Source organism: Recurvomyces mirabilis (genome assembly GCF_035927965.1).
Source record: "Recurvomyces mirabilis strain CCFEE 5264 chromosome Unknown scaffold_5, whole genome shotgun sequence".
Taxonomy (NCBI): domain Eukaryota; kingdom Fungi; phylum Ascomycota; class Dothideomycetes; order Mycosphaerellales; family Teratosphaeriaceae; genus Recurvomyces; species Recurvomyces mirabilis.
The window spans coordinates 849,032-861,610 of NW_027041939.1; the positions used below are offsets into that span (position 1 = coordinate 849,032).

The following is a 12,579-nucleotide window of genomic DNA, read 5'->3' on the forward strand; positions in this document are numbered from 1 at the left end:
ACGTGGCTGGGCTCATATGACCTCGCGATACACTAGAATCACAACGACACGGAATTTTGTTTATTGGATGATGCCTGTAGTATAGAATCATCTCATGCGACTTTGCAATAGCTCATCAAGCAGCAAGTCTACTCCTCTCCTCAATCCTCGCTCTCAACTTCTGCACAACCTCATCCCCCAACCATCGCATCTCCCCTCCGCCTTCCACCTTCACTTTCTCCGCCCATGTAAAAAGCACCTTTAAAGCTCTCAACCTATCAACATCACTATCCTCAGCATCTCTGCCCAGAATCAACCGATCATCAACCACCGTCCCACGCTCATCTAAGTGAGTAGAGCTATGCACATCAGGCGGCAGCACAAGCTCCCAGTCCGCTGTATCCAGATCTTTGAGTGCCGGCAACGTGAAGAGACTCTGCCAAAGATTGTTACTAGCCAGAGGTTGTGATAGTGCACTCTGCGAAGCATCGTTGACCGCGGCGAGCGTGGCGCTGAATACCGTCCCATGGGCTTCCGCTGCAGGACATCTCCGGATATGCACAGTCTGGTTGCTACGGAACGCCTCGAGATGTGATGGCTGATTGGCGAAGTCTAGAGTCAAAGGCCAATATACGGAGTCCGTCGTCTGGATCAAGGCTATCGTGTCCAGCTCCGGCAGAAGACAAGGCGCTGTCAAAACCTTCTTGGATCCATCTCTCATGCTGACCTTCACCGGCATCCGTATTGGCCGTCCCGTGTCCACGTCTTCCACAACCAGACATCGCGCCTCCGCGGCAAAGACCCAGAAATGTCTAAAGGCTTGCAGATGGACCCGATTATCATGGACATCTGCAGGAAACAAAGGATAAAAAGCGCAGATCAGTGAGGCGATTGCCAAGTTCGAGGTGCCAAACGTGTATGTTCCGCCGCCCATGAACAGCACGCCTATCGCGAGATGCGCGGCCATATGCGAGCCATAAGGCGTCTCCGCATCTGTACGACCATGTAAGCGGCGCAAGTATCGGAAGGTCTGTAAATCACCCGTCCCTGCCATAATGGTAGCTGCGACGAGTGCGAGGACATCCACGCAGCGACGCACCGTCGCGCGGGTGAGCTTGGCATCGTAGTAGTAGCTTTCGCCTGCCACGTGATAGAGCAGGTCGAGAGCAGACAGGACTTCATCGCGAGCGTCTTCGTTCCCGCTGCCTGCGTACTTTAGTCCTAGTGCCCATGCGAGACCAGTGAGGATGTTGTAGAAGGGCACATCGGTCGTCTGCAGCGGCTGCTTGAGTTTAGTGCTCGACAAGGCTCGGTATGTGCTCTGATAGCAGGCTGGGAGGTTGGATTCGATCCAGCCTGGTGAGGTTCGGTTCTGAGGATTGCGATGGACGGTCTTGATCTCGTCCCATATGATGATATGTCTTGCCATAGCACGCAAAAGCAGCATATCCGGACGGACGTGTTCGAATTGTGCCGCAGCATCTGGGATATCCACTTTCGCCGCTATGCCTTTATCGCCAGTCTTCATGTAGATCAGCGTCAGAGCAATGATCGAACCAGCAGTAGCCCGATCGAAAACATGTACAGCTCGAACGGGTCTGGGACCAATCGCAACAGCCAGAAGACGCTCAGGTAGCCGCATTCCGTGAAGTCCATGCAGACTTTTACCCTTCCCAAGATTGATGAGTCCGAGAGCGAAGCCTGCCGCTAATCTGTATGACTCGTCGCGAAGTCGATCCGGTCCACTATCCGGATCTTCGACCTCCATGTACTCCAGCTCTGATAGCATGATCTCGCTCATTCGCCTATGCTGAGTATCGTAATAGAGCAGCCCAATGCCCATCAAACCTGCAGTCTGTGTGATAGCTGAGACATTAAGCTCTGCCGCTCCCGGGGGCAACATTCTGGTGATATGTACCGACAGCATGCGTGTGATGAGGCTGTCCATAGTCCCGATATATGATGCCGACAACCCTAGCAAGAGTCCGACAGAAGTCATATTGTGCTTCGGCGTCAAGTACTTGAAGGACAACCACTTGGCAAGCGATTTCAAATGGCCACCCAGACCGAGCGCAAGCAGAAGTCCGGCATGTCTGTTGGTGAGTTCAACAGGCTTGTTGAATGCCACCCACGATGTATCAATGCCCTTGACTTGTTTCGATATCCGCAAACCACCCGACACTCCAGCGTGAAAATATGCCCAGCCAACTTTCTCTTCGCTGAGTGTAGTTCGGTCGATGTGGAGCACATTACCCATCGGATGCATCAGGCACTTTGAGCCGAAGCCATGTGGGATATACTTCTCCGTCAGTAGTGGCGTGAGACAATCGTAATGGATCATCCCATCGCCCGCTGGTAGAGCCCACATGCGCACAGTCACATGAGCAATAGTGTTGCGCTGCTGGTCGAGGTGATGGCCATCCGACCAGTCAGGTTGCTTGGCACATTCTGCTTCTTGCGTACTATAGTATCGCATGAGGGCTGCGGCATCGACAAGCCTGCGATCCTGATGAAATATGAGCTGCGAGACACCATGCCGAGCCGCTTCCCTCGTTTTCGGTGCGTGGACTGGTTGTTCAAGCGCGTGACATATCGCCTGAAGGTCACGATTGGTGTCCGAGTATATGACTGGTGCACCAGCAGAAGTGCTAGACTGTGCCATATCCTGGATGACCAGGTCTTCTCGACCGACCAGCTGCAGGAGGTCCTGTGACCAGGACGTAGGTGGCTCCCGCTCGCATCTTGCAATGGCTTCCCTGAACGGTGCTGCCAAACCTTGAGGAAGAGACTCCAGCATATTGCTGTCGACTTGGTGCTTGGCCAACGATTCGACGATGCGCGAAGGACCAACACTCAGCGCGCCTGTCTCCTCCATCATTGCAGACAGCGCGCACGCTTTTGGCATGAGACCTTTAGCATTCCGTACAAAATCCTCGGAGGGAGGGCTACGCAGATCTGCGGCAACAACGGACACCAGATCTGGGAATGGCCTGTCATCCGAACCTTGCAAAGCTCGCTCAAACCACTGGTGCACGCTTGTGGGCTCGTCCATAGGTCGCTTGTACAACTGTGAAGGAGGCGAAGACTTGACAAAGGCCCACTTATCATCACCGCCACCCTCAATGGCATAGTACAAGCCAGCCCTACCACTCCAAGCTTGTTGGCCAAGCCATGTTCCGAGTTGCGCGATGATTGGCTCGAGAGCGAGCTCAGAAGATGTTCTCCCGGACAACGTCGACAACTTCTGCTCTTCGCGGAATAGATGCAGACCGTGGAGTAGGTTGACTGCGTTCACCGACGTCTGACGTGGTGAAACAGCACCAGAGATTTGGCTCAGGTCATCTGCAAGCGCAGCTGCGATTGAAAGGAGCTGGTCTTTGCGAGTGGCTACGGTCGAAGACGAGACAGCCGCAGCGTGAGACGCAGCTAGCCATGACCACGGTTGGGAGGATAAAGCTCGTTCTTGACGCTGCTGGCGACCTAGGTGTATGGCCATCTGCTCAACCCCATTCTGCTTGCCAGATGCCAGCCTCGCTAGCTTCAATGCTGCGCGAGCCTTGTTGTCAAGCAATGCAGTGGTGAAGGATAACACAGTCGCTGTAAATGCTATCCACTCTGCACTGCAGCTTGTGTCCTTGAGGCAGTCCGGATTGGCCAGCACCCAAGCATAAGCCGTGCAAAATGTCGCCCGTACTCTTGCAGCTTGCGAGACAGGCAGCACAGTTTCGCAAACCGTCAGCAATCGCTCCACACATCGATCATCAGCACCAAGCTTCAATCGCCGTCGGTGATGCACGCCACTCCCATCGACCTCATCATAAGCCGCTCCAGCCCCAGCATTCGTCACTACCAAGGACCCCTGCGCTGGCTGTATCAGCCTGTTCTTGCCAGCCTCCCTGCCTGGACTGCCTGATCTTGTGAGCACATCGAATGGATTGTGCACGCGGTATGATGCTTGAGAAGGCAGCGGGCACAATGTTGTGTCGTTGCCAGAGAGTATGAGGCCTTGACCAAGTACTAGAAGAGCTGCTCTTCTGCCATCGTGCAGCTTGAGAAGGTCGTGGGTCTGCTTGAGGGCACCCACATGAGTCACTACAGGAATCGGAAAGGTCGTGGAGTCTGCCATCTCAGGCCATATCCGCCGTCGCTTGATCGTGAGTACGATATGAGAAATTTCTTTTCTGACCATGTCTTGCACGTATAGCCCGAGCACATCGTCCTCGCTACTGTTGTCTAGTCGTGGAGCCCTCAGTGTCGCCACTCTGAAGGTATCCGCAGGGTTTCCTGCAGCGGGTCGCATACTGACCGACATTGAATGGAGCTTACGAACTACAAGCTCCCTCCTGTAACCATCGTCGACATTTCCGAAGACACTGTCCACCCCAGCAGCGTCGAACGTAGCACGTATATGTTGCACTATGCTGTCCAGGTTCTCGTCATGCTCGTAATTTCCACTGCTGTCGATGTCCATGAGGTCGTCGTCAGGACCCAGGCTGCGACCAAAGACACTGCCCGGGGTCGAGCCACGGCTTTTGCGATGCCCAAAGCTCTTCCGGTCGTTGTGGCCACCAAAGGATGCATTCCGCCGTCCACCAGCGCCCGTGAAGCTTCCGACTCCAGCAGACTGGCTTGTACGCAGGTCAGCATTCAATGAGCTGATGCGTCTAGTCTCTCTCGTTGGTGGTTGAGATGGTACGGGAGGCTGATAGTCCGGATCCATCTGCGAGGCCATCGCTTCCTCCTCCTCTGCTCTAGTACTTTTTCGAGATAGTTGTGCCGTATGCTGCGCGGTCGCATGCTCTGTTGGTGGGCGAAGCGTACCCGCTGCAGCAAAGCTCTCACGTGCTCGAACTGCAGGAGTGGTAGCCCCTGTGCCTGCTGTAACGCTCATGTATGAGCTCCGGCGCCTAGCCTTTGCCGCTTTCTGAGCTTCACGTTGCTTGAAGAGAGCTCGTAGCGACTTCTCTTCGATGTACCAGCCGTGCCATACAGTCAGAAGCTGGGTATCATTGTTATAAGTAACCACTAATAACACAGCATATGTGCTTGGGCTGATACTAGCCGAAAGCTCATCGTCAGGTGACACATACACCATCTGCTCGCTTGCGGCCAAAGCCTCGAAGTCCACACTGACTCCAGCCCGGTGCTTCGTTGACAAGCGAGGCTTCTGATGCTGATATGAAGTTGTGACGACTCCGAAGCTCGCCAGCGGATCCGTAAAAGAATGCAATGATGCCACTTCATCAGTGGCAGCTGCGGCTGGCGAGCCGAGCACGTCCTGAAGCAGTCCGTCGATACCTCCTCCGCCACGTCTTGGACTGGGCTTCGCAGGCTGTGGACGTCCAAAGCTTCTCACCAGAGTCGGTGATTGCAGGTGAGATGACTGCGGTCGGAGTTGAGAGGAGAAGAAGGAATTTGGAGGAGCGCTAGGTAGATGGGGTGTTGGTGCTACGTGCAGTTTTCGGGTGATCTTCCGCTGCAATAGACATCCTCGTGGGGCTGGAAGTGCTCGTTCGATCTCGAATGGTAGATCGAGGATATGTCGGGCTCCATGCAGGTAGTAGACATGTGCCTTGGATTTCAGGAAGACTACCAGAGCTCGAACTGGTCTTGTCGATGGCTTGATCTGTTCTCCTGAAAGGTTTCCTGGCTGGCCATGTAGTGACGAATGCGTGGTATAGGTGTGCTCACCATTTTTTGACGCACTTTCCTGCCCAGAAATTCCGATAGATGGGGCAAACTGTGTCAAGATGGCTTGGGAGACCGCCTCACCCTCCAATTCGAAACGGTAGACATTTCGGATGCATTTGCCTTGGGACCAGACCACACAATGCTCGGTCACCAGCAGTTCCTCGTCGATTTGATCTTCATCTTTTCCAGATATATAGGTTTGCCATCGGTAGGAAGTTTTCTTAGGATCAGCCGGAAGAAGGCCTTCTCGAATCAGATATGGTAGTGCCACGGGCGTATGGATGCCGAGTGACTCGACCTTGGCCATGTGTGTTGTTCCAGAAACCGTGTGAGCAAATCATCGAGCATCATCGGGTTGTATATACGTCGACTATAGGCTCATGTGGTCCTGTAAGTGTGGTTTGTGCCTTGGCTGCTATTGCTGTGTGGGGCAGACGCGACTTCCACTTTCGAACGCGACTTTTGATCCTGGACGAATCACGAGCTTTACACTGGCACTCCACCACAACATTGACATGGAAGCCCGAGTGACGAAGAGAGACAAGAAAGTGCATCTGAGGTAGGTGATTCCTGCGGGTAGTTGTAAGGCAGACGTGACAGCTGACCTCGAGTTTACAGCTACGAGCTCAGGCATCGCACCCACTCCGCGCAGCTATATCCCCTCTCCACACCCAACGACTCCATCCTCGTAGTCTGCGCCTATGACCGAGGCATACGACTCATATGGCGTGGTGGTAGGCTTCGGAAGGAAATGAAGTCACAGGGACCCAATGGCCGGCAGAGGCCGCCGGAGATCATAGTTCTCGACGATGACGAAGAAGAGCAACAAGCTCAAGCACCATCAGATCTTGATGCCTTTGAGCGCACAGATGAGGAGATCGACCCGGACTGTCCTTATCCAAGCATAACACAGCATGTTGATGTCGTCCTCGACTCGGAGGTCCTGCATCTGGCCGTCCCTCTCTTGCCCACCGCCTCAATCAGACCAAGCGATGCGCTACGGAAACACGCCGCTATTGCTGTATCATGTGATGATGGATCACAAAGGGTTCTGACCTTCGACTTGCTGCCACCTTCTAACGATGACAAGGACGACTATGCCAATGATATCAGGGATCGACAAATTCACTTTCCATCGGCAGGCGCGGAGTGTACTGCACTCGCCGCCAAGATAGTCTTGACGCAAGGTCATTCGGACCAACACGTCACAAGCCTTCTCCTTGTATCGACAGCCTCGAACTTGCTCCAAATATACAGATTCGCAGTGTTTGACAGTCTGACAGACCTTCAGCAGGATGCAGAGCTGCAGACCGCTCAATTGCCACACCAGGCCAAGTCCGTTCAGTTTCATCCATTGGCAACCTCTACACAGCTCCTATTGACTGACCAATCGGGCGCCGTGCGCGTCTACTATCCTTTCACAACTAGCGACAGTCCAAATACTGCAACATCAGCACCTATCGAGGACGAGGCTCAATTGGGCGAGCAAGGCAAGTGGATCACGGCCTTCACAAGCTCGTTTGCCTCAAAAGCTGGGAAGCCACCCCGCCGTAAGCAGGTTCTGGCTGCGCAGTGGATACGAAGCGGTCGCGCAATACTTGCGTTACTGGACGATGGCGAATGGGGCATCTGGGAAGTCTATGGTAACGTCCCTGCTGGGAAATCTGCCAATGACTTCGTGGTACGAGGCTATTTAGGCGCATCAGCTGCAGCTGAACCATCGTCGTCTGGCAAACAGTCAAAGAATGCTGCAAAGCTCGCCCCGATGACCCCAAATACTCGAAAGGTCAAGTCGGAGAACTTCTTCAGTGGCGCAACGAAGGCGCCCACAATGGGGCAAGCGAAAGGCGGCATCTCCGTATCCACTAGTAGTGTACGCGCCGGCCAGACGGACGAAAGCGTCGTGATGTGGTACAACAGCGACATCTACTGCATACCAAGCTTACAGCAATTCTGGCAGCGCAGTACCAACACAAGCAGCAACCACAATTTTGGCTCTCTATACGCACCAGGCTTGACACACATCACCGATGTCAACCTATTCAACGAGTCCGTCACATCTATCTCACAATTCGCCGCTAATGCCGCGAACTCCGGAGTCGGCCATATGAACACCCAGCGGGATCTGCTCATTGCCACGGAATATCGTCTCTCCATCTTGCAAAGTCTGCGGCCTGCGGATACGCCGGCTCGACAGCTCTTCCAGCCTCAGGGAGGTCTTGCGGACGCTCCTGCTGTTCGTGATCAGGACATGCTGGATGCCGGACAGCTGGATGTTGGTGGACTGGATCGCATGCTCGATAGTATGGCCAATGGTGATGCTCGACCAAGAAGAGTTGGTTTTGCTCGTTGAATTGAAAGCGACTTCAACGTGGTGCTTCAGCCTGTGCGATGTCCTCCGAGCTGTTTTGATGATACCCAACAGATATGTCGCATCACACCTTTCACATCTCATTCCCATCTCCCATCTCATCATCTCGTCCGCGTGATAAGGTGGAGCACTTCCTCAAGATCCATGAGATTTCGCTCAGTATTACACGCGGGAAAGCAAGCATAGCTCTTTCCAGGTCACGAGAAGCCGTGTACTGTTCTTCACAGAGCGGTATCAGGTGTAAGGGACACTCGGCCTTGCCCGACCTTTCGATATTAGTTGATTCGGTGAGGCTTGTGCCGAGGGAGAGAGTTGGCGACGTGAAAAGAACGAAAGCACTCTGTATTGGTCATGATGCTCACCTGTAGTGGGATGTCTAGATCATGATGACCGAAGAGCTGCTGTTTTGGTCGCTACATACAGTCTCATTAATAAATCGTGACTTCGTGTAATCAAGATTTCTGCGATATCTCCCCGTATCAATCAGATCAGACTAACCAAGAGTCTGCGTAATTTGCCCAACAAAGCCTTCCAGACCTGCAAGACCCTTCTCACCACGCTCATGCCCACCGTACAATCCTGGGCCACCCCCGGGCATTACCAAGATCTGATCGTCGACCATTAAGAACTCCTTTGCCGAGTCAAACCGGAACGTCACAAGCAGGTGCGACGCCGTGATGGACCCAGCCACTCGTTCCACTTTGCCGTCAAGTGTCTCGGCCATGTCGTCGAAAGTAAAAGGGTCATGCGAAACGATATCCTCACCCTCACCCACCACGTTCCTCGTTTCAGCAGGCGAGTCAGGCGCGCTGGCTGATATGATCTTGGCAGATGCTCGAACGCTGGCGCTGTAGACAACCACATGATTTCCTACGGCCAGGGCTTCAAGGTCCTCACGCTTAAAACGAGCGACGAAGCTCCGGCTGGCTAGCGGCTGGATTGTGGCGAGGACCATTCCTTTACGAGTGCGTGAGAGCAGATCGACAGGTGCGGCTTTGCCGTTGACGATATCGGGCACGACCACGATGCTGCCAACTTGGTCGGCTAGGAGCGAGTGGACAGGGAGGCGTAGGTTGCGAATACTGGTCACTTTCACTTGACGCCACTCCTGATTGGGCAACTGGAATAGAGGTGGTGCCAGGTGAGAGTCACGTAATGCGCCTGGGAAGGAGCGGGAAGTAGGCAGGTGGTTTGACGAACGTCTCCGTGGCCGGTCGTCTGAGTCTTCCGAGTCCTCCAGGTGCTCGTGGCCAGAGAATGGGCCAATGACTGCGACATCGCCGACAGAGAGCTGTCCGTTGCGAAGGCGACCTGAAATGATGATGCCTTCGAGGTCGGCGGGTTTGGTGTAGATGTCTTCGATGTGGAAAGTGATGCCAGTGCCTTGTGACGCGGCAAGGGACGAATCAGGTAGAGGAAGCTCGTGTAGTAAGGCATGCAAAGTGCCGACACCAGTGCCTTGCACTGCACTCGTAAGAACGATGGGTACAATGCTCAGCGCATCGTTCAGGAGAGGTAGTGCTGCACTATAGGCACTCTCGATCTGACCTCCAGAGATTCGCTGTAGATCGAGCTGATCGGCAGTGGTCGTCGAGTTGGATAGTATCTTCGGCGTCCTGCCGGCAGCTTTCAATGCATCCAGCACCTTCGACAATGTATCTCGCAGCCCAGACCGTGATGCCAGATCTAGCTTGGTGATGACAACCACTAATGGTAATCTCAAACGCAGACAAAGGTCAAGCTGAGCGCTGGAAAGGTCCATCCCGGACACGAGCGTGCTGAGAGTATGTTGCGAGCCATTTGTGCTACCATTCCTGCCATGAGTGTCTTCCGTATCATCGGCCGGCACACAGAGCAGTGTCCAATGAGGCGCCCAGCCAACAAGACTGCGAACAGTGGTACGCCGGTATCGTGGATGGCCGGCCGAGTCGGACACGAATGCTAGACGGTTCGCAGCTGCTGCTACATGCACGTCTATCCAAGAAGCAACATTTTCCGTAGCATAATTGATGACGTCCACAGAACCATCTGCAGTATCCTGGTAGCCGAGAAGTTCTTGCGTGACGGAGCTCGTAATGCCCGACGTGATCTCGTGGCGATGCTTTAACATGCTCAAGCGGCTTTGGCCTCTCCCGTTATCGAGAGTGGATGTGGTCAGTGTGCCTAGCAAAGACGACTTTCCCGACATGGTTGGACCTGTCAACGTGACACGCATCTGCTCGGTTGGCGGTGCTGGAAGCGCGGTATCACTGATAACATTCGTATGTTCGCCTAATGATGGCGCACTTTGTGCTGCAAGCGATGGACTTGACACTTGCAACGAAGGCTTGACTAGAGCCTCTGCAACGACCAACTTGCCGAATCGCCGCACACGTCGCTCCTTCCTTCCAACAACAACATCCTCGATCCACTCACACTCACCAACATTCTCCTTTCGTAGCACCTCCACGGTGCAGCCCAGACATGCAGCCATCGCTCGAAGATTGTTTAAACTCTCGTTCAACTCATCCTCAGCCAGCCCAATAAGCGTGCCATCATCGGCGACACCAATTTCGTACAGAGCACCTTGAGACTCTTCCAGACCATGAAGAAGTTTGGCTGGCTGCTGTGGTGCCTGAAGCTCAGATAGAGCATCGGGCAGGGATGGCAAGATGAAATTTGTCGCCGACGACGAATGATGTGGCGATGACTGCTGGAGTCTCCAAAGAAGCTGAGTGGTAAGTTGCTGCAATCTATGTTGGCGATTCTGGTGTGTCAAGGTATTCGGAGGCGTGGCTAGCGGTGCACTGGGCGGCGGCTCCAGCATGGCTTCAGACATGCTCTTGCCATTTTGATACCCACCAAAGTTGGAGTGGCGAGAACCGGAAACATGGCTTCCCGTGCTCGTGGCGCGAAACTTGCGTCTGGGTCGTAGCAGAAGATGTAACTTGTACTCCACAGGTCCCTCTTGTGGCTCAGCCTGCAGTCTTCGGATCGTTTGCTCTGTGCTAAGATCAGGAGAATCAGACGTTGGTAAGGACACCTCGTGCACATTGTGCATATCGCCCATGTGCGAAGTAGCTTGAGGAGCAACCTGAGCATTTATGCCTTGAAGCCATGGCGAAGCCACTCGTGGTGTCTCGGGTTCGTAGGTGAATATTGACGCCATCACCATATGATCAGGCTTTTCAATAACGAGAGAATACCGTCTCGCTCTTTGTAGGGCGAATGTCGAGACGCTGATGGCTCCAGTAGCGAGCACCAGGCAATCTTTCTCTGCTGATCCTGCTGCGAACTCTGGACTGACAAACTACAGCGTACCACAGGAACAGACTGCTCTCATCTCTTTGTTATAGGTTTTGCTCTTCTTAAATTATGCTGTAAAGACCGTGTGTTCGTATGTGAGAAGTGGATCCGGAATAGCTGGGACATGGACATCGTGCTTGCTCTTGTAGTCGTTGTAGGGTTGTTGGGCTATCTATTGGCGTGGAGTGTGTTGATAGCTAGGCGAATGGCATTTTGTTCCAGATGTTACGTAGGCTTCATCCACATGTACTGTTCACATCATCCGTACACTACTGCTGTGACGTTCACTTCTAATTGGGACGTGCGAGCCGTGAGTCACATGACTCAACTCACCTTGTTACATTTTCGACAATAATCATTTGTTCTATCAATCAGATAGTTTCGCATGTCCAGCGAGGAAAAACACCACTAGATTTGCTGTCAAGACAGTAGTCTACCAACGTCCTATGCTGGCAGTCCTATATAATCATCGCGCTGAGTCAACATTTAGTACTTGTATGGACAAGTCGGCACATGCATGGGAAGGATCCCGTCTCATTTTCGGCTCCAGACTTGCCATGCTGGAGGGAATGCCGTTTGCATCCTGCCGCTGTCGTCTGCTCGGAGACAAGATGACGATGCTGATACACAATGTCCACAGCCGCATTCTCCAGCCTCGTTGATGGTGCATTTACAGCGAAAGCGAGGACTAGGAATAGATGTGGTCCACTATGCGACAGGCCATCTTCTATTGGCTATACCACTCGCAATCGCATTCACAATTGCAGTAACCTTTGCGTAGCAATCAGCTTGGCCAGCAGGGTAATGACCGTCACCTAACCGTAAAGGGAGAGAAGTGAGATATCGCACTCTTCGCCGTCAACCGACGAACAACCCACATCCCGCAATGTAGCCAATCACTATGGGTAGCGAAAGCAATTGTGGCACAGCTATAAGCTCGAGCCATCGTTGTTGGCGACACCCGCGAATAAGGATGCTTGCAGGGAGCGGAAATACATGCGAAGCGGATGCGACACAGCACTAGACAGGGATATGTACAGTGTCAGACGGAGGGAGCGGGACAGCGTGACGAGTGACGCCAAGCCGAAATGTTAATAATCAGCGTGAAAGTGCCGCCGAAGCGAAAGGTAGCGTGTAGCGTGGAGCTTGCATGATGACTGTCGCGCTTAAAGTTCGGTAGCGGCCTGGTACAGTAGCATTAATGTCCAGCCCGTGCCACAAGGTGAAGGCATTGCTAACTTGAATGGTATATG

The 12,579-nt window shown here is 53.4% G+C and overlaps 3 protein-coding genes across 3 annotated transcripts; 1 reads left to right on the forward strand and 2 right to left on the reverse strand.

Moving 5' to 3' along the window:
- Positions 1–115: 115 nt before the first annotated feature.
- Positions 116–5,977, reverse strand: APC1 (Anaphase-promoting complex subunit 1; the record flags this gene model as incomplete). Its single annotated transcript, XM_064835373.1, has 1 exon — positions 116–5,977. The coding sequence occupies one exon, from the start codon at positions 5,975–5,977 to the stop codon at positions 116–118; it is 5,862 nt and encodes a 1,953-aa protein (XP_064697308.1).
- Positions 5,978–6,185: 208 nt separating this feature from the next.
- Positions 6,186–8,023, forward strand: LTS14_002668 (uncharacterized protein; the record flags this gene model as incomplete). The annotated part of the gene is made up of 2 exons (XM_064835374.1): positions 6,186–6,229; positions 6,289–8,023. The coding sequence occupies 2 exons, from the start codon at positions 6,186–6,188 to the stop codon at positions 8,021–8,023; spliced, it is 1,779 nt and encodes a 592-aa protein (XP_064697309.1).
- Positions 8,024–8,534: 511 nt separating this feature from the next.
- On the reverse strand, positions 8,535–11,363 carry LTS14_002669 (uncharacterized protein; the record flags this gene model as incomplete). Its single annotated transcript, XM_064835375.1, has 2 exons — positions 8,535–11,317; positions 11,342–11,363. The coding sequence occupies 2 exons, from the start codon at positions 11,361–11,363 to the stop codon at positions 8,535–8,537; spliced, it is 2,805 nt and encodes a 934-aa protein (XP_064697310.1).
- Between the last annotated feature and the right edge of the window lie 1,216 nt (positions 11,364–12,579).